General features: G+C 38.0%; 1 protein-coding gene across 1 annotated transcript in view; it reads left to right on the top strand.

The window, feature by feature from the left end:
• LOC139457382 (scavenger receptor cysteine-rich domain-containing protein DMBT1-like) overlaps positions 1 to 23,034 on the top strand; it is a 148,941-nt gene extending 125,907 nt beyond the window's left edge. Inside the window, exon 9 of the mRNA XM_071238787.1 lies at positions 22,927 to 23,034. Within this exon, the coding sequence (XP_071094888.1) occupies positions 22,927 to 23,015 (89 nt within the window). The 3' untranslated portion in view covers positions 23,016 to 23,034. The remainder of the gene's footprint in view (positions 1 to 22,926) is intronic.
• The last annotated feature ends 1,464 nt before the right edge of the window (positions 23,035 to 24,498 follow it).

Here is a 24,498-nt window from a genome sequence, read left to right as displayed (position 1 = left end):
CGGTGTTAGTTCCACATTACATTTAGGATAGTTTTCCTTGCGGGAATACATTCATAGATTCTAGCATGATTTTAGAACAGTTTCACGAAGGATTTCTAAATTTATTCCAAAAATATGAAGACCACCATGATTGCGTATTGATGAAAGATTTGTAATTGTTGAATTATTTACAGCTGTTTACAGTATTTAAAATTTTAAGTTATATTTAATAGTTATTTTTTTCCGACAATGATGATGTGTGGGGACAGTAAATATTGGTCTTTGCATCAGCACAGTGTAACTGATCAAATTTCAATTATTATCTTTAGTTTAAACATATTTTTTCAACAATTATTATCTTTCACTCTGAAAATCAACTATGTGAATAAGTAACTCTCTGATGTCATCATTTTAATTTTAGTATTCTATGAATAATGAATAAATTAATCAGATCCTAAACATATACATACTAAACTCATATGGACATTAATCTTGTGTATGAAGTGGTTTGTTTCCAAATAAAACAATTCAGAAATATAATTTAATAGGAATATGATACATTAATTACGGTAACAGTACTTGTAACAGTACATGACATTTTTGTTTGTTTAATCACAAGAACCATGGTGGCACATAAGCTGGTAAGTTAGCCATATGTTTCTTAGAAAATGCTATCTCAGTCTTCTGGTTGGAATGAAAAGAAAAAACATGCCTGTGTACATGTTTACCCTTGCCAGATGTATTTTTTCCAGTCAGCCAATTACTTTTGTTCACCTTATGTGGTCTATTTTATACATACAGGTACTGCTTCCAACCTGTTTTTTCTTTGTATGCAATCACAGTATCACAACTTCCTCAGCTGGTGTGTATAAAAGTTCCCCTGTCATCATGAAAAAAGAATTATAAAGGAAAGTCATATTTTCATTCAAATACATATCTGTCTATCCTTGAATACTTTTTGTCTAAGTGCCAGAAATGTCAGTGTCATAAAAAAAATATAAAAAGATTTTCATAACGACTTTTCTTAGATAGACCTAGATCTAAGTCAAACCATGTGACAGGTAGAATTATAACCTTTTAAGCCCTCATTTCTGAGGTGTCCATATTTTTCACATTTTTATATATTTTTAGGACAAAACATGATCTGTGTAGATCTGCCTGTTTTGTTATGTAAAAGAAATTCTTGTCTTAAAAAATGAGAAAAGGAATATTCAGACGAATTTTATTTATCCCATTGATTCATGAAAATCAGTTGAAATGTACAGTGGTGACTTTTGTACCCAAAATTTCTAGCAATTTGTTACCCAAATGGGTATGTGATTTTGTAGATCTACCTAGAATTATTTCAAAGATATACATTAATTTTGGTGTCTTAAACTTAACATTATATCACTTTCCTATCAAAACAATACATTCTAACTTAAGTTTAACCAACTTAACTGGCCTCTTCTTCAGTGACAAGACGTCAATTTTCTCTCAAATCTAAACAATCAATTTCAAGGATCACAGTCATAATCATATTTGGAACTTGATCAATATTTATTATGTGTTCTGTTCATCTACATGAAAACATAAATATAATTATAGATCTATTGTCTTATTTTCTTAGGTACAAATTCGCAAAGTATTTTGGGTACAATTTAATTTGTTTTGGGTACAAAATCACATATAGGAGCCTAGAATCTGTATATATATTTACATTACCTCGTTGTGTACCAAAATTTTATCGGTTCAGAGGACGGGAGGTTCTCAGAAAGTTTTCAACAACATCTTTAATATCTTAAATCGTTCTTTTTGTAATGTTAGACCAATAACAATATTATGTTGTTATTATTATGGCATATCAATACGTTATATCGCTCTCCGTTGCGTTCGTTTTCAGAAAATATTTTTAAATTAAAATCATCGAGCGTGAAATCCATTACGGTTTCGGATTTAGACTAACACATTTGATGGCGACAATCACGAAGAAATATGAAACAAATAAGAGTGAAGACTGCTTGCCAGATCAATAAATGGTAAATAGTTGACGAAAAATAGTAAATTATGTAATTTCTTTTGAATTTGAATCTATTTCGGAATTTCTTTATGATAGCTTACCAACTTTTGAATATTTTGCTTCATGTGTCACATGCGGTACGTGCTTCCGGTTTCAGAAATGATCGCTAAAATTGCAAGTATTTTGATTATTTCTCGTAAACTGCACTATTTTGCTATTGATTGGTTTACCTACAATGTATATCAGTTCAGATTTTGCGTATCATCCAATATTTGTCATTTTTTGCAGTGTTTGTTGACTTTGTTCAATTCAACAAATCGCGAGTTAGGCCACGCCCAAACGTATCACTGACGTTTGTCGGCTTGTCAATGTGTCGGAAAGTTTATCAAATGAAATCATTAGCAAACTCTTTAAAAATGAACTTTTTTTTACAAAGATTTATACATGCGTGTCAATAATTCTAGAAAATTAAGTTAGATGTAAAAAAATGATTGTAATAGTCTAACAGGATAACTATGTATGTGGAGTTGATTGTTTACCGCCGTTGCCATGATCGTACAAGTTCCATCCAATCGATGATGTTACGATTCAGATTGTTTTTGTTTACAATTAGTTACACCCAAAGTTGGTAATTTTTAGAAATTAAGGAACATGAGTGTTTTCCTTTCGTCAGCAAACAAATTTTTTTTGATCGAATAGGAAAAATGATGAAATTATAAAGAAAATGTCGGACTGCATGCTGCTCAACGTGAAGTGCCAAAAGTCAACAATGGCCGTTTCTGGTAGTTGTGTGCCGAGAAGTTTGGCCGAAACTTTTTTAACTCGCGATATTTTCTTTTTTGAGGTAAATAAATGACTGAAAGTTTTGATAATGAGCAAGCTAGGCATTTATGCATGTCATACGTAATTTAAATGTTACGCAAAGCCTTCTTGGTAAATAGATATGGCGAGTTTTATTTTGGGGTGTCGTTATGCTAATCGCCTGTCGAATGTGTTCGACATCAGATGCACAGAATGGACACCTCTGTCCGACGTTAGCGTGCAGAGCTTTAAAGGACACTTATCTCTTATAAATAAATATATGTGTATGTTAACATTCTTGTAAATTCACGAACGGACACATCTGGTACCATATCACATTGCTCTATTGTTCACAAAGTAAATGGTGGCCTGCGAACAATTCACAATTGATCCATTTCCGGTACAGATTTGTCCATTAAATTTGAAACAATGTCCTTAGTTACTGGAGCCAATAAGAAGATTTATCATATTTCTTTGTCCTGTAAAAGACATCCTTTAGATGTTTATGACTAAAATGATGACCTTACTGCTTTATGTCGACCACACTTCATTCTGCTACATCTGATGGTACATGCATCTTGGTTAAACATCAATATACTAAAGTCAAAGTGGATTTTGACATTCGATTACTATTTTGAGCATGCTGTTATGAGTTTGGGCTATTTTTAGAAAAAAATGAATATTCCTGGTTGAGACCGTGTTTTCTGAGTTTACATTATTAATGCATATTTTCTCTTTGTGATGACTGGTAAATTTGATTAAATATTTCACTCCTTTCAAAATATTGAAAAAGTTAATTTTATTCAGAACTAATTGGGTTATAAACTCACCGTTTTTTACAGCAACCATGATCAGATTACTGGTATTTATGCTTTGAAATAAACCTTAGTTGACAGAGAATTGATGCATATATAATAAATGCCATATTTTGGCTCGTTAAAAATTATATTTGTTGTAGTTTGATCATTTGTTGTAGTTTGATCATTATCAACATTCTTTTTGCGATAAAAATAGCAAGGCAGCTTGAAACCCATAAATCTGTTCCATACGTAAAATATATCCGGCACAGGCAGTATACCAAAGTGCTATGATTATGGTTATTATTATTTCAAATATATATTACAAAAGCTGGAACTAAAATAACACGATATTTGAAAAATAATAGTTTCAGATAAAATTTCTTCCAATCATTGCATTACAATACTTGAAGTTATGTTATTGGGTATTCTACCATGAATTTGGAATTTACTCGATTCTGATTGGTCAATCAGAGGCTATTAAATCACAATAAAACCCCTCTGAGGGAAACAGCTGGTTTGACGGCCGCATCACCGCGGAAGCTAATATTCATAGAATAGTACTATTTTCAGTCATTGTCGGTAGGCATATTTAAATAATTATATATACAATTCCAGGTTACAAAATGCAAAGATGAGGTTACTACAATATTCAAAGGATGTGTGGCAATACATTTCGTGCAGAAAAACACGACAGAAATCAACAAAGGGAATGTATTAACGTTTTGGAGACAACAGAGAGCTTGGAATTTTGGCGCTTTTCTATATACGACTGTGACGTCATATCTTTTGCGTCACAATGAGCGATATGACGTCAAAATGATGACGTGCGATGTAGAGCGAAAGCCTTGCAAAGCTTGCTTTGTTTTCTTTAGGGATGCCCACCTCATGTTAGCTTACCAAGTTGCCGTGCTTATATGCTTTCAATGCCTGTCATATGTTCGAGTGAAGTATTACGGTGTAAACAAACAGCTTGAGTATATACAGCACCTGATTTTGTTCGGTGATTCCGTAATTCAGATCGAGAACCCACTCAAAACACTGGACTCAACCCATGCCGCTTCACTCAGTATATTTGCTGACACCAAAAAGTTCGCGTTTTATTTAGTCATGGTAGAATGACGCGTTTGGTTCCAAATTCAATTTAGTGCGGTTAAATCTACAGGTAACCTAGCTCTACATTGAAAACACAGTATGTTTATCTCCTAATTTTTCAACCGAGTCACTGGGAGATCTGGAAGAAAATTTGTGTAGAGCTGATTGCTATTTCCAGCATAGTTTACGAGACAAATCAAACGGTGATCTTAATCTCTGCATTAAAAACAATGCCAAACAGAACAGGAAATAAAATTCAAATGGTAAATCATCATGTCTAGGTTTTTTTTATCGCAAATTTCACATTTTCATTGACCAAGTTTGTTATCTTCATGTTCCTTCCTCTGAAGCTACATGATGTAGTTTTTGACTGAGTTTAATACTTGAAATATCAGTGTAGGCCTAATGTGAGCATGTGGAATTAACTCTCGACATTCAAGTATTGCGTAAGATTGTTTACTAGACGTCGGAAGTCTTCAGATTAGGTATGTGCACATAATGTCCAGATGCATGACATACTATTTCCTGAATAGCACAAGGTCATGTTCAGTGTATGCCTGATGTGTATACATTCGTTTATATACTAAATGCTATTGAAAACGCAATTCAACATTCAGATAGTACTTACTTTATGACAGTGAAATGAAACCATCACTAATGACAAACATAACAATCACATGAAATGTTTACAATAAAGTCCTTCAGAAACACGCCAGAGGATGACGTCACTGTGGATGACGTAAAGGAATCCACTGCCACCATGGATCAGTACCTGGTATGTCCACCTTGTTTGCAGCACTATTCCAGCTATATAACACCTTGTGCCTGTAGTCGCTGAGGCATGGACTAACACAAACACCTTAGGAAATGTTGTGGGATGTTCTGATGTTGTAAGGACTGTGTCACTGTTCGAGGTGCACGTGGTTGCTGTTGAGTTCAAACTTTTCGTCTAAGTTTGTCCCACTAGTGTTCATTTGGGTTCATGTCAGGTGACATGGCAGGGCAGTTCATCACATATCTTGGCGTGAAGTGTTTTTGTAAAAACAAGATACTTTGTTCCAAGGATAAGCCGATAGTACATTGATTGATTGCTTATTGTTATCTACCTCAATTGATTTGATTTTTTTAAAGAACCTCGGACATCATTTAAATAGTTGTCATGTGTACTATTTTAGAGGACCAATGAGGCTTGACACCTATGTGAAACAACTGAAACAAGCTTACGTAATCAGTTGAGGAACGAACTTGAGTTATAATATCCGGAAACGCTGTATATGTTTTAAAATATAAGATTGTTACAAAGACACTGGACATAGAACAAGTTTTTTTTGTACAGCTTCAGATGTGTGGGATATTATTCCTTTATTTTGATATTTACGGATACATCCCCCGATCCAGGTAACTGCGTAATTTTATGCATATATCTTTTGTCGGTTGTAATTACACTGTTTGCATTTTGTTTTCATTCATTTGGTGTAGCATTGAACAGAATCCTTTTGTTCTTTGATGCGAGACAGACAACACCAAGTCGTTTCAGAAGCCTTTTTGTTTGTAGGCGTGTAGATGTTATAGTCAATATGTAAAATGCAATTAACTTTGGTAATTTATAAATGTCTAAATATTTCTGCTTACAAACTGACAAATCAGTCCATTAATTTAAGTCTGACTAAAAATTATCAAGAAGTTTAAAACGGTTTAAGAACATCACAATAGACTAATTATGCTGGGACTAGAAGCCACAAAATATAGAAATGAACTTATTTCTCTTTTTTAATCATATCATTTTCAGTCACTGAGTATGAAATTAAACATAAAAATTTATCATAATAAAATAAATAGGCCGATTTTTCAGTCAATTTGCAAAATAACAGAATATTTAGGCGTTTAATCAATTCCCTAAGTGAAAATTTTAGTCATTTTACACATTTTGACTGTAACATGTACACATGATAAAATAAGCCATGCTCAGGTGAAATCTTAAGTTTGTGTAACAAGTGAAAATAGTGTACAGAAAAATTCCACAATACCAAGCAAGTAAAATATCAAAAGTTTGTCACCACCACCAATGCTACCCACAAGGATGCCGACATTTCCTAATTAATTCCAAAACAAAACTATTTCATTTTGTTGATCAATGGGACGATATGACCTTATGCTTTAAGAAAAGCCACAAATGCGCTTATGGTTTTCGCAGCACAGGTTGCGAGCTAGTCGAAATTTCTTGGATATCACCCACGTATCCAGTGATGGTGTGAGGGGTGATAACTCGATGGTTTTAATTTGTATAGTTTGTGAAAGAGTTATGTGATAGAATAGAATACACATATGTACCAATTAGGTCAGTATCATGAGCAGATAAAAAATCAATCATTACATGATGCTGTTTGGCAGGATTTTGTCTAGGGCTGGTGATTTAGATCGATAATCGTAATTATCATCGATGGAAGAAGGTTGTGACGATTATCGATATGAATATAATGCTATCGATAATGACATGTATTTTTTCGACAAATAAAAGTTTTTACTGCAACACATTTGACTTATTTGTTTTGCTGTCCTTGTAATTATAGCTAGATATAAACAGATTCACCCTAACATACAGTTTTCTCCCCTTCGCTTTATGTTTAGTCGCAAATAATAATCAAATGTTTCAAAAAGTAAAAAGTTCTGCTTTGAATCGAACGACGACGCCATTACGTGTTGTTAGTGGGTAATTACAAATGTAGTCACTGGCATCTAAATGCGGAATCAGGATTTTAGAAAATATGTATATTTTCGAAATAGTATGAAGTATCATGATTAAAATAGGTTTCATAATACTTTAATTCTTAAAAAGAATTCTTCCCATTCTATTTCATAAAATTTCAAATTTTATGTCTATTTGGTAACTACGTATTCCAGTCTGTTTCGATTTTTTCAATGATCATAGTTTTCGTTTTTCCCGGGATTCTCAACTCACAGCCCACGTGTGGTTCACGTGGGGTTTGACATTTTTATGATATGGCAGCAAAAAATCCTAATTTCCCCGTTATAATCGCACGATGTTTGTTTAATATCAGTCTGCCACCCAATCTATTACGTATCACACCTGTGAACCTGGTACAACCTACTACGTAGCACACACCTGTACACACCTGACATTCACAATGGCGGAATATTTGATGATTTTTTATCTGAATAGTTTCGTGAATACTGTACATAAATGACAAACGACTATATCAGGTGAAATTACATTTAATTTCTCAATTACCGTATTTTCTTGAGTACAGTGGGCACCCATGTATAATGCGCATCCCCCTCTAGCGGGTTCAATATTTTGGAAAAAAAGAAATTTGAATATTATGTGCAGAAAAAAATTACACCGTACCCTTTCAGCGAAGTCCGGCACACGAACGGGTGATGAGAAACTTCGTCAGTACAAATTCGAAATTTGAGATAAAAAATCACCAGACATGTTTATTTACCGTTTAAATAGTATTTATTGTTCTGCTAGGCATTGTTTTATATCCAGGGATTAAGATTACCTTGTGTATTTTCTCGTAAACTAAGCCGGAAACAGCTATCAGCTGTACACATGTTTTCTTGGAATCGACCAGTGATTCGGTCAAGACACACCCAATGATATAACTTAATAGGATTTTTAATGCAAGGATCGGCAAAAATTGTATATGAAACTATTTTTTTTTATCAAGAATAATATATTCCATTATTTTCTTAATTATATGCAGCCTTTACTAAACATATTTAAAATAGATAATAACCCTAAGCGAAGCAGCTGATCGCTATTCCCGGGTATTATTTTTTACATGGACCCAGTCTGACCCAGTCACCGTCAAGGCTCACGCGCACGTGATCACGTGATTGCGAGAATTTCACGTTGACATAGAATCGTCAAACAAAAACAAATATGACTTTTAACGAGTCAAAGTATGTCATTTATGATATATGTATCCATTCTCTGTCAACTAAAGTTTGTTTCAAGACGTCAATAGCGGTATTCTGACCGTGGTTGCTGTTAATAACGGTGAGTTGTGCGATCTTCCGATCGCTTCACACACGATTTCGCCGAAATAATAAAAACAATATTAAAAGGAATACTCAAGAAAATACGGTATTCTCACTTTATACAAATAATAATTGTCTTTGACGACATGAATCTTAAACTCAGATTGTTCATCGCTAAAAATGCGATGTAACGTGCGTATTGTTGAAACACTGAGTCTCCGGAGAAGTGAATTGCCATTTTTCTGTAATGTCATTTTACCAAAATAGAATTCTTTGATATTTATCGATTATTGATCGATATGTGACTACCGATAATCGATCTGAGTAATCCATATCGATAACTAGCCCTAATTTTGTCCCTTGTAGACAATAACGCTACAATGCAGTTAGTGTCAAAATAAGAAAATATCATTAGGAAGGCCTCCACTCACAGCCTGAGTAGTGACACTCCTTGTCAAGGTCCTAAAACTTCTGGCCATAGTTTTCAGGACCTGAATAAAAATATTGAAGTATACCAATTACATAAATCAAGTCAATCAAAATGTATTTTAATAATATTGCATGGTAGCTATCTGATTTGTGTTGTACTAATCCCAAACATATTCTGGACCTAATTGTTAATTTTAATTGTTGTCGAAGCGGGGGATATAGTATTCACGACCGTTCGTACGTACGTCCGTACGTCCCACCTGTTTGTTGCCGCGATATCTCAAGAACTAAACACTGGATTGTCTTCATATTTGGAACTATGGTGTATATACAGACTCCGCAAACACCAGTCGGTTTTGGTGACCTTGACCCCATTTTCAAGGTCACAGCAGGCAAATCTGCTTTTGGAGTTGGAAAACGGTATTGCCGCGATATCTCAAGAACTAAACACTGGATTGTTTTCATATTTGGAACTATAGTGTATATACAGACTCTGCAGACACCAGTCGGTTTTGGTGACCTTGACCCCATTTTCCAGGTCACAGCAGGCAAATCTGCTTTTGGAGTTGGAAAACAGTGTTGCCGCGATATCTAAAGAACTAATCGCAGGATTGTCTTCATATTTGGAACTATAGTGTATATACAGACACCGCAGACACCAGTCGGTTTTGGTGACCTTGACCCCATTTTCCAGGTCACAGCAGGCAAATCTGCTTTTGGAGTTGGAAAACGGTATTGCCGTGATATCTCAAGAACTAATCGCTGGATTGTCTTCATATTTGGTACTATGGTGTATATACGGGGGGGGGGGGGGGGGGGACATTTCGTCACTTTGTGACAAATACTTGTTTATCTTCTTTTCACTTTTTCAAATTTTGGATGCAGTAACTCTGTGGTACTCAACCTCTTCACTTCTAATCTGCAAGCCTCCAGCCTGGTAATTTTCTCAATATATACAGCCTCATCCTTGCTGACTGAGAGTAAGTGAAGCAGTGTAGTTTGTGACTCATCACTGACATGGATGTAGTGATTGTCCCCAGTATTGTCACTGTTGACAGAAAAGTCTTGGGAAAAGGCATAAACAAAATTCAGCAAATATGATGGTGATGGTCACAATACGTGGATAGGGTGTACAATGGTGAGCAGAGATGAGCCAGGATGAGACATAGTCACCTTGTCAAACTGAAGCTCAAATGGAGGAAGTGGTAACCGCATTGGGTTGTACAGGGTAGATTTCACAGGTTTATGCTGCTCATCACTGACATTCCATGAATCTTGTCACCCTATATGCCGTGTCTGTGGCAAAGATGTCTTAAAAATATTTTGGGGGATGGACCTCACTCAACTTGAAATGAGCAACAAGACGCAGGGTCACAGTGATGTGTCCACAGCAGTGACTCTGGCCAATTGCACATGAACTGCAAGCAGAGCTGACACTCACTGGCTCACGATGGAGAATAATCTGCATATATATATAGAAATCAGATAATAACATGTATTACTTGTCTGCAACATAGCATGATGTGATGACAGTAACACTAATTTCTATGGTAGCAATGATATAGTAAATAGACAAAACCTAGTGTTCTTTCCATTTCCATTTCCATTGACATCACTGTTTTGAATACTAGTGATTGTGAAAATTCTGAAAATTCCTATCGAGCAGATATAATGGTTGGTTCCAAAATTGTAATAAGGTTATGAATAATGTTTTATAGTCTTTTCACATGTTCAACCTCGCTGCAATATTTCTGCACCCCTGTGGGAACATGGTTAGAGAGAAACTCAAAGCAATTTATATTACACCTCAAAACGTATTAAAGATAAGCTTTGAAACCACAAGTTGTAAGATAAATGGTTCCTCACAGTCACGAGTGCAGTAATCTGTTTCTTATGCACACTAAAATCGGACCTTTTTAGCATCGATGCACTTTGTGTAATCTCATGATCGCAGTGGTGCATTAATACATAATACAACAGTCATTATTGACTTCATTCGACGTACTACTATCTACATTTGACCCGAGAAGATCCGGGGTAGAATAGTCTTCAGCAACCCATGCTTACCATAAAAGGCAACAATGCTTGTCGTAAGAGGCGACTAACAGGATTGGGTGGTCAGGTTCGCATGTATCAATCACTGGATTGTCTGGTCCAGACTCCATTATTTACAGCCAGCCATCATATAGCTGGAATATTGCCGAGTTCGGTGTTAAACAACAAACCAACCAACTCATTAATAATGTGACCATCACAAAAATGTTTTCACTGTATCTGTGGATTATCAAGGCGATGATGATAATAACACTAGATAAGATCAAAGAACCCGCTGGATACCAACTTAATAATTTGCACCTCAAAGTAATTATGTACAACAATGTTTACTTCCACATGACATGACCACTGTGACCGACTTTTACAAAAAATGTGTACACTACAAGGGATTTTCAGAGGAGAATTTTCGTTGATCGAGGGATCGTATCTATAAAAATGTGTCGTGTAAATAATCAGAAACAATTTGATAATCTGCATACTCTTATTTGTTTTTTGTCTTCCAATGTAACCAAGTGAATTCGTGGGGAAATGGAGATAACTACTGTCGTAGTTGAGCCTGATTTTGCGTCAGCGAATCATGGCGTCACACAGGATGGAAACTTTTACGATTTCTGTTGAATTTACCTGATCATTGTAATGTATATAGGTTTAATTCCATAATGTGTGCTACGACACTCTTGTCATGAATATTCTCAAACACCTTAGCCAAATTAAGCTACAATTAGATGAATGGAACTCTCAAAATAAGAGAGAATGCTACACAGTGTAATATCTAAATTTTGCTCTCTTTACATTTCAAACAAGTACAGTTTTCCAAGCACACCATTTGTTTCCTCACCTAAGTTTATTTTTGCTTGATTTCTTCTAGATAATTTGTATTGGTGACAGAAATTTTACAATTCTAAAATGTATGAGGAATTTAGGGATGTAGGTTTCGCAGCTGAGTTTGAAATACCTGATGTAATAGTGAGTGAGTTTAAATTTAATGTAGCATCAGCATTATTTCAGCCATATATTGACTGAGACCAAGTAGATATTTTCACAAGTGAGTCACTAATGCAAAGTTATGTTTAAGAACAAATTTTATCAAACATTTATGGGCATAACAATTTTAAACACTTTAAACACCGGCTATAGGCCACCAGTAACCAAGATAAGGCCACCTCGCTGGGTATCATGGGGACCTACGGTGCCTCTGTTTCCTGCACGAGACTCCAGCAGGAATTACTTTCATCACCTGATGTTATAGGCATCTCATCACTGGCATACTTGATATGTGATTTTGTAAACGTTATATCCAATATGACGAAAAGGACACCTCAGCGTTTTTGTTCCGTATTTTCCAAACGAATCTAGGCTTATCGGCAACGTTTCAGACGTATTATTGGTAATTTATGCAAAACAGATAGATATCTAACCATGATCTCTAAGATGCTATTTTTTAAATTCAATTCTTCGAGTAAATATCTGATATTTAGATTTCTAAACAAACAGTAAATAATGAACACCCTGAATGGCTATTTAGTAATGTATCCAAAATGGCTAGATTTACGATGTACCTGATTTTCAGAGAATTAAGAGAGTCAAACCCCTTCTCTTACTTACTTTCTTACTTTGGAGATTTAACGTGCGCTTTCCGACTGATGCATATTTCGCACACAGGCCCGGCCAGGCCATTTAGTGTGTTTCCGAAAGGGGCGAAGGTTGTCGGTGCAACCCAAGAGGGGGCTTTAGGGGTTGCTTATATATAATTTAGGAATTTTGAGATTTGGAATAGATTCCTACGTGGGCGGGTATCCACAAGAAGGTTATTTGTTTGCCTGCCTTAGTTAGGTCGTTGGAGCTTTTAAGTATTTGATTTATTAATTTAGGTCGGTTTTTGGTATTTTTGTTTTGGAGGGCTTGCAGTCCACTTAGGGAGTCGGTAAGTATTAGGATTTTTTTGTGGTTTTTGGATTCTTGATTATGGAGGGCTGAGGCCATGCCCATTAGTTCTGCCGTGAATATTGATTGGTTATTTGGGAGTCGGAAGGATTGTGTGGTTTTAGTTGGTTGTGTGGTATGGACTCCGAAACCCGTGTGTTTGGAGGTCGGATCTGAGGATCCATCCGTGTAAATGTGACACCAATTTGGCCAATTTTTGTGTATGTATGCTAGTGTGGTAGTTTTAGCTATGTTTGGGTCGGTTTGTTTATTTATTTGGCTAGCTAGTGTTGTGTCTATTTTGGGTATTTTAAGTTTAGGGGTGAAGATATTTGATTGTTTGCAGTTTTGTTTAAGATTTTTAATTTGGTGTTCATTTAGGTAGTTTGTTATTCTTTGGGATATTGGAGTAAGTAAGGTGTGTTTACGAGCTAGAGCTTGGTTTTTGTGGCTGATGTTTTAGTTTATTAAGTTTTGGATGAGAGGGTTTGATTGGGACGTGGCCCAGAAATTTAAGCTTAGCTGTTCCCTGCGTAGACTTAGTGGTATTTCTCCTGTTAAGGCCTGAAGTGAGGTGTAAACCCCTTATCTGCCTAAAACCTGCCTACAGTATGTATTTACCAAACATTTGAACAATAAAAAGGAATGTGATTGGTTGATACACGATTGGTTGTGTCCTAAGCTAAATGGATGGCTAGACAGAGGGGAATACTAAATCCTGTTTATCCTGTTGGACTGGCACTAATCTTGTTGACATATTTACTGGATGCTTTGAAAGAGACTAGGGTGTCACTATAGATGAGCTTGTGTGGGGGCTAATCCATAATGCCCTATAGACGAGCTTGTATGGGGGCTAATCCTTAATGCACTATAGACGAGCTTGTATGGGGGCTAATCCTTAATGGGTCTTAATTGAAGTAATGTTATTCTAATATACCCCGGTAGGTGATGACAGATATACTTAAATAAATATCCTTTGTCTGGGAGATGGGATCTTGATACCTTAGCCTAGCATTTATCTAAAAGCTTCAAATCAATTAAACTATGTAGACGTAACTCTTGTCTTATTGAACAGTATGTCTAGAAGATGCGCTCCCATTACCTTAGGCTAGCAACCATCTAAAAAACTTTAACTGAAACTACTGATATTTTATATATGCATTTTACCTAATGATAATTATTACTTGCTAAACTATAATTATATGAAATGATGTATAAATATTACACCATGATAACTCATAAAAGCACTTGATGTAGATCTAATTATTATAAGATAACTTGGTATAAATGTTAACCATGATAGCTTGCTTACAGTAATTTTGCTTTGCCTAAAATGACAATGGATCATATCACAGAAGAGGGATCAAATTTCCAACATTCGACTTAGAAGTGAGGGTTGATGAGGATGGACATATATGTGGATGTGGCATCCAGGGGTTAACAATGAAGCATGAGTAACTTATCAATGACTGAAAATCAGGAAAACAGTCGTTATAATCTGACCTCAGGTCATCACCATGAAGTAGCCAATCGGGGGCCTGGAATTTGATCTCACACATGTTTGATACTAGTTATCTCAAATGGATTTCTCGACCAAAGGTGTGAAGGAAATCTCAATAACAGAATGACCTGGCCTGAATCAGCACCAAATGGAAGTCCATCAATCTAACTGCAACTGAACACAATTATAGTACCTCTTTTCATATCTTGAAGGCACACCATAAATTCGTAATTCTTGTGAATCCCTCACCTCTATCACATCAGTGCCATAAATTCCTGTTTATGCTGAGAACCACACTATAAATTTTTATAAATTTTCAACAGACGTCCACTACACTGCCAACATATCCATAGTTGTGAGGGAAACCCTATCCCTTGCCAGAGGCGCCACTGCGCATGCGCAAGGCGGGAATCTAGTCACTTCTTTCCTGTGTGTCCAGATGACAACAAGGAAAATATTTTGTTGCACATCCGTACACGTGATTGAGTTCCACACTTACAAAGCACATTAGATCTTCTCAAGCTTCATAGGACTACAAGCAGTGAGCAGTTCTACAAGCAGCGAACGGGGGTATAAGAAGATCGGAAGTTCTAGTAAGTAATTAGTTAGAAACGTTTTGTGGGATGAGATCTTCATCTCAAGGACAGACACCCGTCTGTTCAGGCTGTGGGCAACACCAGATACCTGGTGACCCTCACCCTAGATGTCTATCATGCAAGCAACTGCACACAAAAGCAAGGTGCAGCTATTGCGAGCCTCTGTCAAAGGAGAAAATTGACAAGCTCTACAAGGCATGTATCAACAATCCTGATTACAAAGATTACTAGAGCATCAAGTAAAAACAAGTGATTAAGCTATCGGTGGCCATATTAATCACGTGGGTTACAAGCGAGTGTCGCGCGAGGGCGCCGTCTCACCTTAGGAGGAGAAGAGAACGCGTCGCTCATCCCACTCTCCCAAAAGTTGAGGAGCAGATGCATTTTACCGGTCAAAAAGAAAGTGCCTCTAAATTGCATCCAGCAACGTATGGTACGGTCGATCATCGAGTTTGGCCAGAAACTAACAATCTTCACCCTCTGCCGCGTTCCCCCTTTTAACTAAATTGAGTTCGGAATTCAATGTCTGTAATGATGTATAAAGCGTAAAAGCGCGAGTGTCGCGAGAGGGCGCCGTCTCACCTTATGAGGAGAAGAGATCCCGTCGCTCATCCCACTCTCCCAATAATGATGAGGAGCAGATGCATTTTACCGGTCAAACAGAAAGCCTCTAACTTGCATCCGGCAACGTCCTCGTACAGTCGATCATCGAGTTTGGACAGAAACTAACGATTATCACCCTCTGCTGCGTTCCCTCTTTAACATAAATGAGTTCACGGAAAGAATAACAAATTCAATGTCTGTTATGATTGACACACGCATGCAATCTATGACCCCGGCTTGGCCATACAGGGGTCGATCAGATTGATAAAAGCGCATGCAATCAATGTCTCAGAAAATCTCATATCTTAAAGAATCTGTCGCACAACCTCGGATTGGCCATACAGGGGTCGATCAGATTGATAAAAGCGCATGCAATCAATGTCTCAGGAAATCTCATATCCAAAAGAATCTGTCGCACAACCCGGGCTTGGCCAACAGGGGTCGATCACGAGATTCAAGAGATCTAAGGATCTCCCAATAAAGTTGAGGAGCAGATGTACCTCACAGGATTTTAACTAAAGGGATTCGGAGAAATTAACCAACTCAATGTTGTAATATTTGATAAAAGCGCACGCAATCAATGGCTCAGGAATCATATCTAAAAGAATTGATTGCACAAACCCGGCATGACCAAACGGGGATTGATAAGCACAAGATTAAGTGAGATCTAAGGCTGAATATGGCAGTACTTCCTCATACAGCAGACAATGCAAGCCAATTCTGTATCTGATTATTATGAGGACACAGGACATAAAAGAGATAGATTACCTCCCTACCACGCACACCATAGGGCAGATCGTGAATCATGGACATAGCATCGCAGTATGCTCAGAAATACACAGCATTCACCCTCTAGCCATAAGATAGACGAACTGACAAAGCTCGTGCTAATCAGGATAGAATTCCTAAGCGTGCGCCATCTCATACTGCCACACAGTCCAGTTACACGGGCGGAGAAAGCGAGGGAGATGTTACGTCACTATCACACAGTTATAGAACACATGATTCCCGCACGGCCAGCCGTAGATCAGACGACCGGGATTACGCTACCCTCAGCCATATCACCCAGTCTCAGCACAGCCCGAATAGGGGGTGCGGATATATTGCTAATACTGGTTTTTATACAGTGGGGATTCTACTACGGAGGTTAATTATAGACCAAATAATTATGCCATTAAGATATCATTGCAGAACTCTATAAATTACCCTTCCCTGTTCGTCATATATTGATGACGTCAGCAAGAATCGAATATTCATTAAATGCTACATTCGGCACTTAATGTTAGACTGGGTATGCCTGCCATTAATAAGAGTGATTACACGACACAAGTTGCCCCTGCGCACAACAGCCGAGCATCGTTGAACTTTTCTACTATCTGGTTAAGAAACTAACTCTAAAATGCACGTTGACATGGCCATAATCAGGGACTTAGATTATGTCAACAAACAGATGATTAATTTCAGTTCATACATTAACTGGATTGCAGTTGCAATCCTCCACGTCATACCCCGAACAATCAGAACATAGGCCTACACTTAGACACCCCACGGAGATGACACTACAGCAGACCAGATTCATCCACAGCACACTGGAACACATACTGAAGATGCAGGAAGATCTTCAATCAGCACAAGACTGGATATCAGCACAGTTCCTGCTAAAGATGATCATCCCACTTCGCAGAGGAGGAAGCAGTAGCAGTCCCAGAATGGGATACCACCGGAAATGCCTTCAGACCCTACCGACATCGCTTGCCCTATGGACAACGATTTAGAACTACAGGAGATCAAAGATACGACCACATCGAATCCAGTCGAACTAGCCAGTCTCACAGACATCGACCCAAGATTACCCAAGTTCAGCAAGGGGCTATCAGCATCTTAAAGGAGTCAGAGACCAATCACGGGTTCTACTCCCCAGTATTCCAGGTACCTACGCTTTGCAGTCAACGGTCAAAGATACCAGTTCAGGGTACTACCATTCAGCATATCCTTACCCCCATGGTTATTCACCAGGATCACCAATCCCATCATCGGTTTGCGCCCATATAAGCTCATAAGGATTCTCGGATTTATAGACGATTTCCTATTGGCCGATCAGGACAATCGCAATTAGTTTAAACAGTGTGCCTCACTACTATCACTCTTAGGTTTCCTGGTTCACCCTATAACACAGAGCTAGTACCCACACAGGCATCACCTACATAGGCGCAAGATTCTACTCGACAAGGGCATACCAGCACCCCCAGAGGACAGATGCAAGAGTAGAGCACATGATAACAAGCGCACTCGATCAGGCCGTCAAGTCGAGACGCTGGTGGATGGCTCGCCTATGCCCGCTCACATCTATCCAAGATTTAACCTACAGAGGCACACGGTTTCAGCCTTTACTGAAGGAGGTTACATGTTTATATGCCTTGGTAGACTCAGTTGCAGGATCGAAGCAAGACACATACCGGGCAAGCGATATATCCTAGCAGATTACCTATCCCGGAAGAACAAGATAGTACCCACAGAATGGTCACTACATCCCGAGGTGTTCAAGTGGATAACCCAGCTATTGGATACTCCAAACCTAGATCTATTCGCCACATGTCTCAACAACAAACTACCAGGCTACGTCAGCCCGGTACCAGCCCCACTAGCACTCCAAGTCGATGCGCTCGCCATGGAAAGGGAGGGAATGTTTGCATACACTTTTCCCTCATGGGCTGTCATAGACAGAGTACTGAAGAAAATAGAGGAAACGGACTGTGTCATAATCCTCATAGCCCCGGCTTGGCCAAAAAGGGCTTGGTTTCCTAGACTTCTACAACTCCTGATAGAAGTACCTCTGAAACTCCCAGTACGTCACGACCTATTGAGACAACCAAAGACGGACATATTTTACGGCCGCCTCGACAACCTCCATCTTCACGCTTGGAAGTTATCTCGCATAAGATGCAAGCAGCCGGTTACTCTAAATCAGCTGCACGAAGAGTGGCTAGCTCATTGAGACCAACCTCATCTGCATTATACAATAACAGATGGGACAAGTTCGTCGAATGGAGAAGAGGAAAACAGTTACATGGAGATATAACGATACCTATAGTAGCCGATTTCTTGCTCCATCTCAGAAATGACAAGAAATTACGACACGGCACTATCGAAGGATATAGATCAGCCCTGTCATCAGTATTACAACACGATGACCTATCTATAGGTACCCATCCAGTACTAAATTGACTTATGAAGTCTTCTATCCTGGAAGATATAAAAGTACCACGTACGTTTCCTAAATGGGATCTATCTATAGTATTGTCAGCATTGATGAAAGCACTGTATGAACCCATGAGTAGTGCGACATTACTATCAGTCTCCAAGAAAACTGCTTTTCTCTTAGCCATGGCTACGGCTATTGATATCTCCACTGTAAACCATACCAAAGAATGGAAAGCAGTGTCGTTCAGATCGCTCCATGAATTTATTGCCAAAAACCAGTCGTCAACCTTCGGCCCACTCGGACATCGGCAATACACAATACCAGCCGTAAGAAAAAGTGTGGACTTCCCGGATAGATTGCTTTGCCCCATAAGAGCCTTGAGATATTTTATCACAGCGACTCAACCCCACAGAAAGCAGAGAAAACGCCTATTTATCTCTTGCAAGCCCTCGTCAGAAAAGGACATCGCAAAGGGCACTGTAGCGGGATGGCTAAAACAGTTTTATCACAGATAGCTATAAAATGGCGCAAATCTCCACTCCGATTTGGGGTAGCTGCAGACCCCACGAAATCAGAGCACTGGCAACAAGCCTAGCCACATGGAATACTGCATCCATCGAACAAATCGTGGCCAGCTGCCAGTGGAAGTCCCACAACATTTTTTCAAACTTTTACTTACGAGACATACAGACCGATCTAAAGGGACTATACACTCTGGGGCCTTTGGTGGCCGACCAGGTGATAGTCACCAAGTAAAGTAACCTGTTCCCTCCCTCTTCCAGGAAAGGCAAAAAAGAGGGGTGGGGGGGCGAAGATTTCAGAAGTACCTCATGAACTCAGGGTAAGTTGTACTTTGTTACTGGACTGCGCTATTGAGTTAGTAAAACAGGGCAAATGTCAACACTGAAATCAGAGATCGAAGGATTAAGTGATATACGGTAATCTACATGATAGGAACGTCAATGTACTACCACCGGAAGTGACGTCATAGGAGTCATCACACCGGAGAAACGTTAAGATACGTTAAATATCACTATCCAAAAGGGCATAACGGTAAACCACGTCATAAGTGATACGGGAGAATAGTGACACCGGAAGTGACGTCACAGATGACATCACCGGAAGTGACGTCACAGATGACGTCATCACAGGAAACGATGTCACTAAAAAGTCTAAGTATCACAAGGGAATATACATATACCCTTCACATGACGCCTTGAAAATTCTATACGTCTAAGTCTTGTAAGTAGACTATTAGACACATCCGTTTAAGACCCCTTATATCTGCATCTAGTTGATGAGAGTATGGGTTGAAAGAAGTGACTAGATTCCCGCCTTGCGCATGCGCAGTGGCGCCTCTGGCAAGGGATAGGGTTTCCTTCACAACTATGGATATGTTGGCAGTGTAGTGGACGTCTGTTGAAAATTTATAAAAATTTATAGTGTGGTTCTCAGCATAAACAGGAATTTATGGCACTGATGTGATAGAGGTGGTATTCTTAGAATTATTCACAATGATAACTATTGTTTGATGTTTGTTTGTTTGTTGTTTAACGCAGCACTCCAGCTATATGGAGTATGGGTTGCTGAAGACCTATTCTACACCGGAATCTTCACGGGTCCCACAATTCGTGAAAACTAGAATTTTTGTTTTATCCATATTAATAAACAAATGATAATACGTTTCTGCAAACAATACACATTGTCTTGTAATGAAAGACCCATGAAGATTCCGGGGTAGAATAGGTCTTCAGCAACCCATGCTTGCCGTAACTATGCTTGTAGTAAAAGTCGACTAACGGGATCGGGTGGTCAGGCTCGCTGACTTGGTTGATGCATGTCATGGATCCCAATTGTGTTGATCGATGCTCATGATATTAATCACTGGATTGTCTGGTCCAGACTTATCATTTACAGACCGCCGTCATATAGCTGGAATGTTGCTGAGTGCGGCGTTATACAACAAACCAACCAACCAACCAACCAACATCATTGGCAAGTCGTTAAAGGAGAACAATTTAAATGGTATCTGGATGAAACTGGATTCCCATTTGTGTGCATGTCTTGTGAATGACATTACAGTGAACAGGGAATGGTTTCGACTAACATACTATTTCCCAGATGAATTTAAATAAATGTGTATTATCAGATTAGTTTTAGATTGCAGACTAACGGAAAAACATCCAACTTTCCCCCTTTACATTCTCATTGTACTAATTAAAGGATAGTTGAAATGAAATAAAACTTGAATGGAAAATGACATCCGGGAAAAAAACGGATTTAGCTTGGGAAAGTGTACCAATCGTCTCTTGTTCGCAAACATGACAGTCAATCAGTTGTGAGTTCAGCTCCATGTATAGTTCAGGTGCCAAGCACAGTGGGGAGCTGTCACTGGTAGTAGAGAGCTCCTCGACCGAGCTAGTACTGTGAGGAGCTTAAAGACATATATACAAAGTGAAGCCATTCATTCACTGAAACCTTTTTCCTTTTAAGGTATTTGTTAGTGACACATCTCAAGATTTTCCTTTATAGATTACATTCATATAAGGTGGGCAGGTAATTTTGGTGTGTCTGCAGAACTCTCCAGGGTCTGACAGCTACGCTATCCCTTAATAGATCTCTGTAAGGACGAGTAAAAGCAAATGAAATTGTAACCTGACTGTCTAGTGTATTTTGCTTTGTATGTTGAGTGACACAACAAAACAATGTAAAGGTTTTAATGTCAAGTAAATTGTCATAGAGTGGCCATGAAATATGTGGTTGTCAAAAAGGTTTTTTTTTATAGAACTCTGTTTCAATCGACTGACCTAAATAAATATCAACATTCAATTTGTCAAATTACCTACTAGTTTTAACATTTGTAGGTACAAACAATCAAACAAATAAAAAGATAAATATTTGCAGCTATTCGCAGTGAGACTCTATGGAGGCAAGAGGTTTATGTTGCTTCCAATTATGGATGTGATTTTAGCATTCCTTTTTTTTTATGCGTCGGTGGGATCCCCAGCAACCTCTGCTGGCCATAAGAGATGACAAAATGCTTTGGGTGGTCAGACTCAGTAACTCCGCTCGGTTGATTGCTTGTATTTGTACCTCCACACAATATCGATAACTGGATTGTCTGGTCTAGATTATTTACAATAGTCAGAACATTCATTTTGCGGAAATTGGGCAGTGTGTCATTAAACAACACACAATATGTGTGATTCAATATGATTTGTTAATTAGTCATTGATCTTGTGTGGTCATTTACTGATTTCACAATTTTGTTGGGAATTTACTTAGGAATCACCTGGTAACACATGTTATTCATTATAGAGATCACATATACTTTAGTTGCGCAGTTTTGGAACATTTCAGAGAAATGTAGAGAAATTTAGTGTGATATATCATTGTTTTCAGAGGTGTTAGTATCATTAAAGCATTTCAAAGAATTTGATTTAACATATCTGTGCGGTAAGGACTTTCTGAGAGCAGTTTTATTTGCCACACATGAGTAGGACATGTGATTTGTAGTAATTGTCTTGTAATGGAAGACCCATGAAGATTCCGGGGTAGAATGGGTCTTCAGCAACCTATCCTTGCTGTAAAAGACGACTATGCTTGTCATAAGAGGCGACTAACAGGATCGGGTGGTCAGGCTCGCTGAATTGGTTGATGCATATCATCGTATCCTAATTGTGTAGATCGATGCTCTAGATGTCAATCACTGGATTGTCTGGTCCAGACTCGATTATTTACAGACCACCGTCATTTAGCTGCCATATTGCAGAGTGCATATAAAAGTGATTATGTTACAATGTATGTTTTGCACCAATCTTCTAACCTTTCATTCATTCACACATTTCATCCATTTGTTTTTGATTCCTTAGATTTCCCTAATTTCAAGAAGATACATTATAATCAAGCTATGCACACACACCTTATTGTTTATACTTCAGGATGTGGTGGGCGTTACACAGGCTCCTCTGGCTCCATCTCCTCACCTAACTACCCTGGCAATTATGGCAACTACCTGAACTGTGTCTAGATCATTGATGCAGGGGAGACATTGATCACTCTCGTATTTGAAGATTTCTATGTGTCGTTGTATTGGAACGATGTCGTCAAGGTATGTACAGTTGTTTTTATTAAGATATATCAAGATGAATACAAGGTAGTGTGTGCTTTATTTATAAAGCAATTAGAACCAATATATGGAATGAAGAGTGAATGTACATGTACCGGATTAATTATATTTTAGAAATTACTTTTACAAACAGCAAAATTCTGATACGAATGAGCCCATTCTGTCGAATGAGTGAGTAAGGTTTTACGCCGCTTTTTTTTAGTAATATTCAAGCAATATCACGGCAGGGAACACCCGAAAAGGGCTTCAGACATTGTTCCATTCTGTTAAACATAGGCTACGTAGAAACAGGTTTGATTCCATAGCACTCACATTGAATGCCACCGACAGTGAAATATGAATGTTTCAGTATAAAAGAAACACTGAATGGGGGATTTGTTTGTTTGTCCAAGTATTCTTCAGCTAATATTTAGCTCAACTGACTGAAAGTCAAGTGAGCTTATGTCATGGTTTGTTTGTCCATTGCAAACACCCCAATTTGCTCTATCTCCTCACCTAACTACCCTCTCAATTATCTCAACAACCTTTACTGTGTCTACATCATTGATGCAGGAGAGACATTGATGACTCTTGTGCTGGAAGATTTCTTTACGGTGTCATTGCACGATGTTGTAAAGGTATATACATATTCCGTTTTGCTACGATGTCTACTTTTTTTGTTTGTTTGTTGTTTAACGCCCCACTCAGCAATATACCAGCTATATAACGGCGGTCTGTAAATATCGAGTCATGGACCAGACAATCTAGTGATTGACATCATGAGCATCGATCCACGCCATTGGGATTGATGACATGCATCAACCAAGTCAGCAAGTCTGACCACCCGATCCCGTTAGTCGCCTTTTACGACAAGCATAGTCGCCAACGATGTATACTAAGAATTGTACGGTTTATTAAATGAAGCAATAATAATCATGAGACAACGGAGAACAGAAAATCTATATCTATTGTTTCATCCTTCAAGGGAAATATCGATATTGATATCAGGTACCTGCAGCTATCATCACAAATCATAAGAAACAGTGATATCGTACAATATATAAAGGAAAAGTGAAAAGATTGGTATTATCTAAAATTCTCCTTTGATTCCCGCATTCACCCGAGAGTTTCACTCATGTTTCCCAAATACTAATTGAGTACGAGTTTTATCATGAAATGTAATAATAGCTTTTTGTTTGACTTCATGATGTGTTTTATGTCTTTAACGATGTAAGACAAGGACAAAATTTCTGTATTGATAAGTATATATCTCAATAAATTTTGTTCATAGCCAAAAACAACAACAAAAACAGAGGAAACAGAATTTGACGCTTTCATCATGGTATTCAAATCAAGACAACCTTTGTCCAATGCAACACTTATTATCAAAGTTGAGACACACTGA

This window comes from Haliotis cracherodii, unplaced genomic scaffold (assembly GCF_022045235.1).
Source record: "Haliotis cracherodii isolate W230 unplaced genomic scaffold, xgHalCrac1.p SCAF_12, whole genome shotgun sequence".
In the NCBI taxonomy this organism is placed as follows: Eukaryota; Metazoa; Mollusca; class Gastropoda; order Lepetellida; family Haliotidae; genus Haliotis; species Haliotis cracherodii.
Note: the sequence above shows the minus strand (reverse complement) of the source record. Positions and strands in the feature narration are given on the sequence as shown.